This window comes from Epinephelus moara, chromosome 18 (assembly GCF_006386435.1).
Source record: "Epinephelus moara isolate mb chromosome 18, YSFRI_EMoa_1.0, whole genome shotgun sequence".
Classification (NCBI taxonomy): Eukaryota; Metazoa; Chordata; class Actinopteri; order Perciformes; family Serranidae; genus Epinephelus; species Epinephelus moara.
In genome coordinates, this window is record NC_065523.1 from 12100552 (window position 1) to 12113367 (window position 12816).

Here is a 12816-nt window from a genome sequence, read left to right on the forward strand (position 1 = left end):
GTTAATCGCAGCAACTGTGCTTTTTGTAAGATAAAACTGACAGCTTTTACCAGCCACCATTTAAGCCTAAAGGTGGGTAAATTTATGGAAAAGATGGAATAAATGGGACACTTTAAAACAGTTTTGGAGCAATCCTTGGCCTTATTGCTTGTTTCTGTAATGTAATCTATGAACTGGCTGGATCCAGGTGTAGATACCGTTTGCGATGTGCACCTGTGTGTCCACCTGTAGAAAGTCAAGCTCCCTTTCAGATTAAGAGTTACGAGTTGTGTCAGGGAAAGCTGTAGTACTTAACCTTGAGATCCTAGGAATTAAATTATTTATCATTAGACAGTTATAGGAAGGACACATATTCAGAATATGCATGCATTGCAGAATAACAACCTGAAGACAGTTTCAGTTTAATTTCCCAATGAGAAACAATCTGATATATGCATTGGACAAAAAGTAAATTTTCTCATGACACATTCCAAGAAAGTAATGTCGACATTGTACTGACATCTGTCTGGAGTTTAATCCAGTTAATCCAAGCAAGGTGTTCTGGAGGTGAATGAGCAGGTGGTCCTTGAGTCCAGGATAAACATGAAGGTCATGATGCATAATGGAGACACTGAGTTACATATGTTTCACACCCATAAAAACATACAATGACACATTTCTGTCTCTAAATTAACATCATCGCACTAAACACAGTGATTAAGCAGCTCATTATGCATTCAACATGAGATGTAGTCCTTCTGAGCAGCAAACACGACATTAAAGTTAAGTAGTTAATGACAGTTCTTGACAGCATGGAAGGCATGTAAAAATAGTGCTTGAGGATCATCACCTGTCGCTGCTGACACATTCCTATTACCACTACAAGATCCTGTGCCATTTTTAAGTGTAGAGCAGAGATCGATAATGTGACTTGATTGACATTTGAATGGAATGACATTGCCAAGTTTGGAGCGTCCGGTTTGAGCAGCACATTCGTCTTGATAAAAGGCGCCTCAGCCTCCTGCTGGTGTTCACTTAGGGTCCTGCCATTTACTGACAGTTCATAAGATCCATCATTTTCCCCTCTGGCATCTGTCAACATTGGTGGCTCTGATTCAATTCTGCTGGAGTGTGTAAAGCTGGTAAGTCACATACAAAAGTATAAATCATTTGATTAGAAATCTTTTGAAATGTTTAGTTGTTTTCACTTCAGTGTGTCTCTTTTTCTTGCTTTTTTGTTTTTTACCTTCAGATACCTACATGAGTTCCGATGCCGAGATGGCCCAGTATGGGCCAGCGGCCATCTTTCTCCGCAAACCTGAGAAGGAGAGAGTCGAGGCTCAGAACCGACCATTTGATGCCAGAACAGCCTGCTTTGTGCCTAATGCCAAGGAGCTGTACATCAAAGGTCTAATCCAGAACAAAGACTGTGGCCAAGTCACTGTGAAGACTGAAGCTGATGAGGTAGATGTGTCTAAACAACTGAATTACTGCTCAAAAATAATCAAAATAATAAAATTATATTGTAAAGAAATGGACTGGAAGCAGTGGCTGCCTGGGAAAAACACTATAGCATGCTTTAAACCGATTAGTGTAATGTAAAGAATATGTAATTTGGACTGTAACATAAAAATAACAGTAGGGGACATTAAGCCTCAGCTGGTTTGGTGCTTTAATTGTATAAAGAAACCCACATTTTATTGGAAATACATTGTTTTCTCCAGTCAGTATCATTTCACCTTTTCTCCTCTTTTCACTTTATTCTCCAGATTGTAACAGTCAAGGAGGAAGACTGCCATCCCATGAATCCCCCAAAGTACGATAAGATTGAGGACATGGCCATGATGACCCACCTCAATGAGCCCTCTGTGCTGTTTAACCTCAAAGATCGTTATGCAGCGTGGATGATTTATGTAAGTTATTAGTCATCTCTTTGTTTGATTCTCACTCACCCACCTAACATGTGATATATGCTCATCCACAGACCTACTCTGGGCTCTTCTGTGTCACTGTAAACCCTTACAAGTGGCTGCCTGTGTACGACCCAATTGTGGTGGCGGCCTACAGAGGGAAGAAGCGCATGGAGGCCCCACCTCACATTTTCTCCGTTTCTGATAATGCATATCAAAATATGCTTACAGGTAAGGAAGAGTGAGGAGTTATTTGAGAATGTCAAAACCTTGAGAACTGTAACTGAACAAGAGCAGATGTTGACCCTCAATATCAAATTGGCCAGTCATATCAGTACTGAAGATATGATGTAAGTCTCTCACAACTGTGTTGAAACGATTTGTTGAACTGTCAGAGAATTGTTGGTTTTATTGCAAAAAAATCTATATTTATTTAATTATGCTTAAGTGTGCATTTTTGTGGGATTTAAAAAAGCATATATTTCTAGGGCAAATACCAAATGCCAATATTTTGACACAGAAGTATCCGAATCTTTTGCTAACTTCATTCTTAACCATTGGACTTACAAACGCATTGTTGGTGAAACTTAAGTTTAAAACAAGACGATACTTTTGAAAGAAGTGATTTATGTTACACTAACGTTACCATTAACCATGCATATTTAATCTAACCGACCTTGATGCTCTCAGCACGTGCAATAGATCTGAATTCATCAGCCTCTGTCATGGTGATTTGTCTCGTCTGTTGTCAACGTGTGTCAGTCACTCTTCGGGTGTGTTTTGACATAGAAAAGTGTTTGTCAATCGTTTGTGCTACCTTGCACGCGTTGCATAACAGTTTACCCCCACTTTCATGCAGAACATCAGGGAATTGCCTTAGATGGTCTTTAGCAGTGATTTTTGTTGGTAAATATGAGATGTTCGTATCACACATGTCTGCATCCTTACAGCTAGAAACAAGAACGTGAGTTTGGTGACTTGCAGGAAACTACAATGATTGGTCATATTTGTGGACAGAATTGCAAGGTTTTGCAGAATTCAAAGGGACTGGTTGAATTTAGTTGTGCTAGTAAAATAGACAAACAATAACAAACCTCATTAAAATTATAATTATTAACAATGACAACAATATAATTATTATTAATAATAATAACAAACACAAAAATAAGAAAAATTCAATGTACCATTATCCTGTAACTGCCACCTGTGGCCATAGTTGCTGCCATTTCACAACAGTAACATAATACCAAATTAAAGTTGTTTTTAAAACTTGAATAGTTACGGCTAAATAAGGAACAATTAAAGTTCCACAGTGAAAAAAAAACCTCCTTAGGAATGATTAATTAAAAGTTTAACACTCAAAAACTGTACTCATCTTCTTCATTTGGACTGTGTGGGTGTGGTTTGGTCAGATTTCATTGACAGTGGTCTCAAGCTCAAATGTAAATATTGCTAAATCCTGACTGGTGCACTAAAGTAAGTGACATTCCATTGCTCCCAGCTGAGCCTCGGCCACTTCAAACCATCATGAATACCAAAGGCAAAAACAAAAATCTCTAAAGTAAAATAATTGCTGCAACTTTGGAAATTTGGTGGTTATGTAGGATCCCAATCATAATACCAAGGCCTTTCAGCCACTTTATCACTTCACACTTGCATCACTTCATTGAGACAAAACTGCCTCTGAAGGTTTTTTTTATTACCAACAGATCGTGAGAACCAGTCTGTCCTGATCACGTGAGTCATGTTGCGTTCTAGTAAACTGTGTCATATAATGCAGTCAGTAACAAATGTACAGTGTAATTTGTTTTCTTCAGGTCTCTTCTTTGATTCTGTCTTTACAGTGGAGAATCCGGTGCAGGGAAGACTGTCAACACCAAGCGTGTCATCCAGTACTTTGCGACAATCGCAGTGGCTGGTGGCGACAAGAAAGAGCACTCCTCTGGTAAAATACAGGTAATCCCCCAACAAGATATGAGCCTGAAAAAAACATCAACACAAAGATACAATAGGATTGTATCTGACATTGATTCTGGTTGTGTTTTCCAGGGGACACTGGAAGATCAAATCATTTCAGCGAACCCTTTGCTGGAGGCATTCGGGAACGCCAAGACTGTGAGGAATGACAACTCCTCACGATTTGTAAGTTTGAGCTCCCAAAATCGGATCTTTTAAAAGAGACCGTTTGTCCAACGGTCAAAGAACTGCAACCTTGTCGTCTTCTTAAAATACTTCAGAAATATTTATTTCAAACTTAGATATTGTCTCGTGCAATTTGCCCAATTTCACGGAGGATTTTATATTTCACAGGGTAAATTCATCAGGATTCACTTTGGAACCACAGGAAAACTGGCTTCTGCGGATATTGAAACCTGTGAGTTTGTTTTTCCACATTAATATTGTTTGTTACATGTATATTTACTAATTAACAATCATCATTTTATAACTGAATATAGATTTGCTGGAAAAGTCAAGAGTGTCGTTCCAGTTGTCTGAAGAGAGGAGCTACCACATCTTCTACCAGATACTGACTGGCCACAAACCAGAGCTTATAGGTGTGGTGAGGACTTTATATCTTGTAGGTAAAAATATTTTGAATTCAGAAAATGAGTAATTGTTTTTGTTTGTCTCTTCAGAAATGCTTCTCATAACAACAAACCCATATGACTACCCCATGATTAGTCAGGGGCAGATCACTGTGGCCAGCATCGACGACAAAGAAGAGCTGGTTGCTACAGATGTGAGCTGTTTCTTGTCTCTCCCCTTCAATAGCATACAAATATTTTTGGCTGCTACTACTAACACTGGATTTAATGTAACAGACAGCCACTGATGTATTGGGCTTTACCACCGATGAGAAAATGTCCATCTACAAGCTGACAGGCGCTGTGATGCATTATGGAAACATGAAGTTCAAGCAGAAGCAGCGGGAGGAGCAGGCGGAGCCCGATGGCACAGAGGGTGAGACTTCTCACTTTTGTCTTTTTATATATCAACGAAGACATGCTGATATTAGCAGTAATGTATTTTTGTCTCTCAGTGGCAGACAAAGTGGCTTTCCTCATGGGTCTAAACTCCGCTGACTTGTTGAAAGGCCTCTGCTACCCCAGAGTGAAAGTGGGGAATGAATATGTCACCAAGGGCCAGACAGTCCCCCAGGTACTCTGACAACACCAACATTTTACAAGTGATAATGTACAGTAAGGTGTACTAATATAACAAAATAATGCATGAGGTGGAGGCAATGTTATAGCTGAGTTGCATATTCTGCCTGAACTGACTGTGACTTTTAACATCCGGACACCTTGTTACAGCCAGTTACAAATAGAAACATCTAATCAGTTGCATGTATAAAGAGAACTGGATACAGCAACGAAGGTGGGACCCTGTTCATGATATGAAAGTTGGTCAGTGGTGCATGAAGCCAAAAACATTCAACTGCTGCTAGAAAATGACCCAGATGATCAACATTGCCTGCGCATTTTTGGGCCTATAGAGCAAGCACACTAGAGACTTCCACCAGCTCACCAGTTGACTACATCACTTCGCTAACTTTAATGTGAATAAATTAATTTGTCCGTACAGACTTTCCAAATGTTGTTGGACAGAATGGATCAAATTCTGTAAATTCAGTCATTTTGCAGGGTCGTGGCACTCAAGAAAATATATTCACCGATTTACAGACATCTCTTTCACAAAGTAAGTCTATTGGAAAAAGTATTTTTTTGGCCCAATGGCATCACCTGATGGATTTGGAAGTTGTAATTCCATGTTTGACCACTACGAAAATTGGCTTCAAAGCCCGGTGCACTTCCTTCCATAACAAGTAGCCTGGTTTCAGACCTCTGAATCATGGCTCGTAGCACCTATTTGCTCAGCATGTCATAAACTGTAGGTTGGGTGTTGTGTATTGGGATGGTTTCCATGTGTCCTAGATGGGATTGATAATGGCAACGACAGCTTCCTGCATTGCTTGCAAACCACCTAGCCACATCAGCTACAAAAAAAGAGAAAAAAAAGGGGTTTTAAGTTATGAAAGTAACCCTTAAGCTCTACAATTTATTTAATTATCCTGAAAAATGTGAACTGCTACTGATTGGTTAGCCCATTCTTAATCTCTGTAGGTCTTGTGTTTTAGCTTTAATGGGACTAAGAATATTGTTGTCACCTTCCTACATAGCTTGCTAGCTACATATGTGAAAAATAGCAACAGAAAATGCCTAAAAAATGGCGACAAGCATGGATGAGATTGGCAATGCTGTTCAGGTTATTGTAAGTCCACTTACAGAAATACCAAGTCCTAAACTCTTAAGCTTCAGGCAATAGCTTTTCATAGTCAATATCGACTGAATCTGAAGTTGGTGGGATGGCTATGTCAGTCATTATGGTTTAGTCAGGGCAAAATGTAACAAATAACCCCCACTTCTAACTCCACCCTACCCCAATCCATGTGCACTTTGGGCAAGTTTATTTACCCTGTTTGCATAAAATTCCATATTTTGTGTTACTGATTCGTGCATCCTCAAAATCTCCTAATCAGGTCACCAATTCAGTTGGTGCTCTGGCCAAGTCTGTCTATGAGAAGATGTTCTTATGGATGGTTATTCGAATCAATGAGATGCTGGACACCAAGCAACCAAGACAGTTCTTCATTGGGGTGTTGGACATCGCTGGATTTGAAATATTTGATGTGAGTCTGGTAACATTTTGGTCAGTCGATGGTGATGATTCTCAGTTTTGTGTTGATATGTCACAAGTTAATGCTTCTCACAGTACAACAGCATGGAGCAACTCTGCATTAATTTCACCAACGAGAAGCTGCAACAGTTTTTCAACCACCACATGTTTGTGTTGGAACAAGAGGAGTACAAGAAAGAAGGGATTGACTGGGAGTTCATTGACTTTGGTATGGACTTGGCAGCCTGCATTGAGCTCATTGAAAAGGTAGGATTAACTTGCTGCACATCGGGAAGTGTTTTACCTAATTTAAGGCACCATATATAATGTATATCTGATACATTCAACAGCCAATGGGCATCTTCTCCATCCTTGAAGAGGAGTGTATGTTCCCCAAGGCATCAGACACTTCTTTTAAGAACAAACTTTATGACCAGCATCTTGGAAAAAACAATGCTTTCCAAAAGCCAAAGGTTGTCAAAGGCAAGCCTGAGGCTCACTTTACTCTGGTGCACTATGCCGGCACTGTGGACTACAACATCTCCGGCTGGCTGGAGAAGAACAAAGACCCTCTGAATGAGTCTGTGGTGCAGCTGTACCAGAAGTCATCAATGAAATTGCTGTCCTTCTTGTATGCTTCATTTTCTGGTGCTGAAGCAGGTACTTGTTTTTAAAGCTTTTCAAAAATAATTTCCAAAGACAGAGTCTACCAAGCATCATACCTTAGAAAATGCCAGATAATTAATTCAGTGTCTGCTTTCTAGAATCGGGTGGAGATGCTGGTGGCAAAGGTGCAAAGAAAGGAGCTAAGAAGAAAGGCGGCTCATTTCAGACGGTGTCTGCAGTTTTCAGGGTACAAAAGTCTTAATAATCTGTTTAGGTATGATTTTTTCTTGTCCTGAATTGATCCCTTAAAATGGTGGTTCCACACATTTCAGCTCTGCTTCCAATAAGCTCCATCCGTCAACAGTAACGGTTGGTTGCATTGTTGAACTTTACGGAGGGCGGATTTGATCCAATGCCAAATCAGGGCAAGAAGCAAAACTTTTTTATTGTCAGTGTTTGACCTTTTAAAAAGATGTAATAACATTTGATCCCCTGCAGGAAAATCTTGGAAAACTAATGACAAATTTGAGGAGCACCCATCCTCATTTTGTGCGTTGCCTGATTCCAAATGAGATAAAAACTCCAGGTACAAAGATCTGACAAACACTGTATGTCTTGTATAAATATGCTGCTTCCGTCTGTTGCCAGTCAGCTCATGTTTATTTCACTGTAGGTATCATGGACAATCACTTGGTTATCCACCAGCTGCGCTGTAACGGTGTGCTGGAGGGTATCAGGATCTGCAGGAAGGGATTCCCCAGCAGGATTATTTATGCTGACTTCAAGCAGAGGTCAGGGAGCTCCCGATAACTACTACTTGTGCTTTCATCTAAGTGATTCCAGTTTGTGATAATCTTTCAATATCCATATTTGAACAGGTACAAAATCCTTAATGCCAGTGCCATCCCTGAAGGACAGTTCATTGATGGAAAGAAAGCTGCAGAGAAGCTTCTTGGTTCAATCGATGTTGACCACACTCAGTACAGATTTGGGGCTACAAAGGTATGTGTCTAAAAGCCTAATAGGGTTACCTTTTAAAGGCGTTTGGAAACACTGTGTATAGATTTTGGCCTTAAAAGCAACACATTGATTGATTTTTTTTTTGGACTGGATGCAGCAATTCTACACAATAATGTTGCAGGTCTTCTTCAAAGCTGGCTTACTCGGCACTCTAGAGGAGCTGCGAGATGAAAAACTAGTTTCTCTAGTGACCCAGACTCAAGCCCTGTGTCGTGGTTATCTCATGAGGAAAGAATTCTCCAAGTTAATTGCTCAAAAGTAAGGTCACCACCCATGTTACTTTACAATGATAGAAACCAAACCAATGCCACTTAACACTGCTGCTGTGTATCTTACAGAGACTGTGTCTGGATTCTGCAATATAACCTGCGCTTGTTCATGAATGTGAAGCACTGGCCATGGATGAAGCTGTTCTTTAAAATAAAGCCACTTCTGAAGAGTGCAGAGACTGAAAAGGAAATGGCAACCATGAAAGAGGACTTCATCAAATGTAAGGAGGATCTGGCTAAGTCAGAGTCGAAGAGGAAGGATCTTGAGGAGAAAATGGTTTCTCTTTTACAGGAGAAAAATAACCTCCTTTTGCAAGTGCAATCTGTGAGTGTCACTACAAATGAAAACCACTGATCTCAGTTGAATCATCCAAAGGACATGCACATCAGTGTTGTTCTCTCTGTTTTTTTTTCTTAGGACTCAGAAAATCTTTGCGATGCAGAGGAGAGATGCGAAGGCTTGATCAAGAGCAAAATCCAGCTGGAGGCCAAACTCAAAGAGGTGACCGAGAGACTGGAGGATGAGGAGGAAATGAACGCTGAGTTGACTGCCAAGAAGCGGAAACTTGAAGACGAATGCTCTGAGCTCAAAAAGGACATTGATGACCTGGAGATCACTCTGGCTAAAGTAGAGAAGGAGAAACATGCGACAGAAAACAAGGTTTGTGATTTTGCCCAGTCTGTGTGGTTGGTACCTCCATGTAGCTCCTACTGAATGGAGCAGGGTTTCTGAAAAACAACATTTCAATGAACTTTGGTTGTGGTATATTTGGTCATTGGCCAACTAACAACACATGAGTTTTTGGTGCAGACACAGCCACCATGTGGCCATTTATAAAGCTCTCTGCATTTTTGCTTTAACTTCTAAACCATGCTCCCTTTTTTGGCAGATTTTTCAACATTTTCATTAAACCTTCATATAACTAGTACATTCAATGTCTGGATGATCCTGGATTAAATACCATTTTTCTTTTTCCAATTTTACATAAATTGCAAAAATTCTTAATTCTTAATTACTCCTTGTACCAAGCCTTATTTGATCTCACTGGGCTTGATTTTCTCCAACAACAGAAAAACAAAATGTAACATTTCAATTAAATTTGGTCACAGTTACAAACAACAGATACAGCCACCTTAAAATACCACCAAAGCACCATTTATAAAGCAGTTTGCATTTTTGCTTATAATCCCTAAACCAGGTCCATTTCTGTCTTTTTCTCAATTTTGAAATATTTATTTCAAATATAGTTTTTTAACACTACACCTGTAATTTTCATCCAGACTTTACTGAATTTGGTAAATTCCATGTATGGACAGTAGGACTAGGCAATATATTGATATTATATTGATATTGTGATAGAGAGATATCGTCAATTGTTGTCAAGTGTTGCCAATTCCCTGGTTTTAAAGGCTGGATTACAGTAATGTAATTTTCTGAACTTACCAGACTGTTCTAGCTGTTCTATTATTTACCTTTACCCTCTAAGTCATTATATCCACATTACTGATTATTTATCAAAAATATCACTGTGAGAATATTTTGTGAAAGCACCGATAGTCAACCCTACAATATTGTCGGAATATCGACATCAAGGTATTTTCTCAAAACTATTGTATTTGGTTTTCTTCATATATCGCCCAGCCCTAAATCTCAAAGAAAATACAATTTATATTTTTCCAATAATTGGTTGCAAGATTAGAGCAAGCATGGATTACTTAAAATATATTGTCATGATTTTTATACATATTTTGCACTTTTAGTTGTTTTTTTTTATTATTCATTTATTACTTGTTATTCTATTACATTTGGGTTGACAGCTGCAGTTACTCTGCACATAGAGTTTACATAAAAATAAAATGTAAGCAACTGTTCATTTGTTTCATTAAAATATATTCAGCTGGTAGTAATTATGTTTCTACATAACAAAAATTTTGAACTTTTACACAAAAATATATTTATCACTTTTATTTTTTGCAAGGGCATTTAGATGATACATGAACGCATACATCTGAGCATTTGTAACTGGTGCTACATGACTATGATTACTTTAAATAATTATCTTGTTTTTACAATTAATCCTTGTATTTTTTCTGATCAGTCTTGATATTCTCCGGCATTGGCCAAACTATCTGCTTTCTGAGTACTTACTGGTTGAAATGTTCATAGTTAATGTGTAATAATGAATACTATTTTTTGCAGGTGAAAAACCTGATGGAGGAGCTGGCTGCTCAGGATGAAAACATTGGCAAACTGACCAAAGAGAAGCGAGCCCTTCAGGAGGCTCATCAACAGGCACTGGATGATCTCCAAGCCGAGGAAGACAAAGTCAACTCTCTGGCCAAAGCCAAGGCGAAGCTTGAACAGCAAGTGGATGATGTGAGTTGCTGCAGGCAAGAATATATTTCGGTGTCTCTTGACATCTTAATTAACTCTCTACAATTTGCTTCCAAGCTTGAGGGTTCACTGGAGCAGGAAAAGAAGATCCGCATGGACCAGGAAAGAGCCAAGAGGAAGCTCGAGGGGGATCTGAAACTCACACAAGAATCCCTGATGGACCTGGAAAATGACAAACAACAATCTGAGGAGAAGATTAAGAAGTAAGTTCACAGCACTGATGACGTACAGCATGTATGAGGATAATAAATCTTGGGTTTAAACTGACATCTTGTGTCTTCTTGTCCTTGCAGAAAAGAATTTGAAAACAACCAGCTGCTCAGCAAGATTTCAGACGAGCAAACAATTAACAACCAGTTTCAGAAGAAGATAAAGGAGCTCCACGTAATAAAACTCAGATTAAAGTCATGCATTAATCACACTGATAACATCCCTCATATATGCATACTGCACTTTTTGTTTTAAGGCTCGTATTGAAGAACTAGAGGAAGAAGTTGAGTCTGAACGAGCCGTCAGGGCAAAGATCGAGAAGCAGAGGTCCGACCTCACCAGGGAGATCGAGGAGATCAGCGAGAGGCTGGAGGAGTCCGGAGGAGCCACGGCCGCTCAGATCGAGATGAACAAGAAGCGGGAAGCCGAGTTCCTCAAACTGCGGCGTGACCTGGAGGAGTCCACGCTGCACCACGAGGCCACAACTGCCGCGCTGCGCAAGAAGCAGGCGGACAGCATGGCTGAGCTGGGAGAGCAGATCGATAACCTCCAGAGAATCAAACAGAAACTGGAAAAGGAAAAGAGTGAGATGAGAATGGAGATCGACGATTTGTCTGTTAATATGGAGACAGTTGCAAAAACCAAGGTGAGATTTTATGAATCTGGAATATGGCATTAGCATGAAACATGAATTCAGATCCTTAAAGTAAAAGTACTAACACCACACTGTGAAAATACTCCAAAACAACCAAAAGTCCTGCATTCAGACTGAAGTTGAGTCACATTGTGCAGTAAAATGTTCCCTGTCAGTGTTTTACTATTATACAGTATATGATGTATTTGGATAATGAAGCATTTTCCTGCTGTGGTTGTGTGTGTTACTTTCAACTCCTTTATATACTGTTGGGTAGTTTAATCTACAGCAATCCATCATGTTTTATAATATCATCATGCTTGTAGCTTCACTGTCCTCTGAGAACCATGTATCTCTAAAAAGTCAACCTTTCTCCAGCTGATCCGAGAGGGTTTTTAAAGAGTTTATTTAGCTTAAGAAGTAGGTGAATTTTCTCAACACATAAAAACACGTCATCCTTCAGTTTTTCACAAACATTCAAAATCTGCTCATCTAGACATACACATTCACTGGACAGGATGGGGATAAAAAAATCTGTAATCTGAAAAGTAACTAAAGCTGTCAGACAAATGTCGCAGAGTAAAACTATAAAGTTGCCTAAAATGGAAATACTATTTTTACACTCCTTTAGGTCAACCTGGAGAAGTCGTGTCGCTCACTTGAAGATCAGCTTCTGGAGCTAAAGACCAAGAATGATGAAAACATGCGGCAAATTTGTGATCTCACCAATCAGAGGGCTCGGTTTCAAGCTGAAAATAGTAAGTCTTTTCTTCCTCTTGTTGACCACTCAGTGGTGGAGAAAGTACTTAGGTCCTCTAGGAAAGCAAATGAATACCACACTGTAAAAGTAATCTGATACAAGTCCTGCATTGAAAATGTTTCTCAAGTAATATTATGAATTTTCAGAAAACTATACTTAAAGGGCCAGTGTGTAATATCTGGCCTGGTTTATTATCAAATCTGAATCTGAATCTGAATATTCTACCCATTAATATGTTTATATAAGTGTATAATCGCTATAAAATAAAATTCATTTGGTTTTCGTAGCCTTATAATTATGCTTTTATATATATATATAGCAAGGGCCTTGCTTTAGAGAGGTCGCCATCTTGCGCC

General features: G+C 39.2%; 1 protein-coding gene across 1 annotated transcript in view; it reads left to right on the forward strand.

Annotated features, from left to right (window-relative positions):
• Positions 1–1239: 1239 nt before the first annotated feature.
• Positions 1240–12816, forward strand: part of LOC126405121 (myosin heavy chain, fast skeletal muscle-like) — a 16079-nt gene continuing 4502 nt past the window's right edge. The window contains exons 1-26 of the mRNA XM_050068677.1: positions 1240–1443; positions 1749–1892; positions 1964–2120; positions 3599–3626; positions 3734–3845; positions 3939–4031; positions 4200–4263; positions 4346–4444; positions 4526–4629; positions 4712–4850; positions 4930–5048; positions 6430–6579; positions 6663–6833; positions 6917–7226; positions 7343–7419; positions 7671–7758; positions 7846–7963; positions 8051–8174; positions 8314–8450; positions 8531–8786; positions 8880–9122; positions 10662–10838; positions 10914–11059; positions 11150–11240; positions 11323–11712; positions 12332–12458. Of these exons, the coding sequence (XP_049924634.1) occupies positions 1240–1443; positions 1749–1892; positions 1964–2120; positions 3599–3626; positions 3734–3845; positions 3939–4031; positions 4200–4263; positions 4346–4444; positions 4526–4629; positions 4712–4850; positions 4930–5048; positions 6430–6579; positions 6663–6833; positions 6917–7226; positions 7343–7419; positions 7671–7758; positions 7846–7963; positions 8051–8174; positions 8314–8450; positions 8531–8786; positions 8880–9122; positions 10662–10838; positions 10914–11059; positions 11150–11240; positions 11323–11712; positions 12332–12458 (3868 nt within the window). The remainder of the gene's footprint in view (positions 1444–1748; positions 1893–1963; positions 2121–3598; positions 3627–3733; positions 3846–3938; positions 4032–4199; positions 4264–4345; positions 4445–4525; positions 4630–4711; positions 4851–4929; positions 5049–6429; positions 6580–6662; positions 6834–6916; positions 7227–7342; positions 7420–7670; positions 7759–7845; positions 7964–8050; positions 8175–8313; positions 8451–8530; positions 8787–8879; positions 9123–10661; positions 10839–10913; positions 11060–11149; positions 11241–11322; positions 11713–12331; positions 12459–12816) is intronic.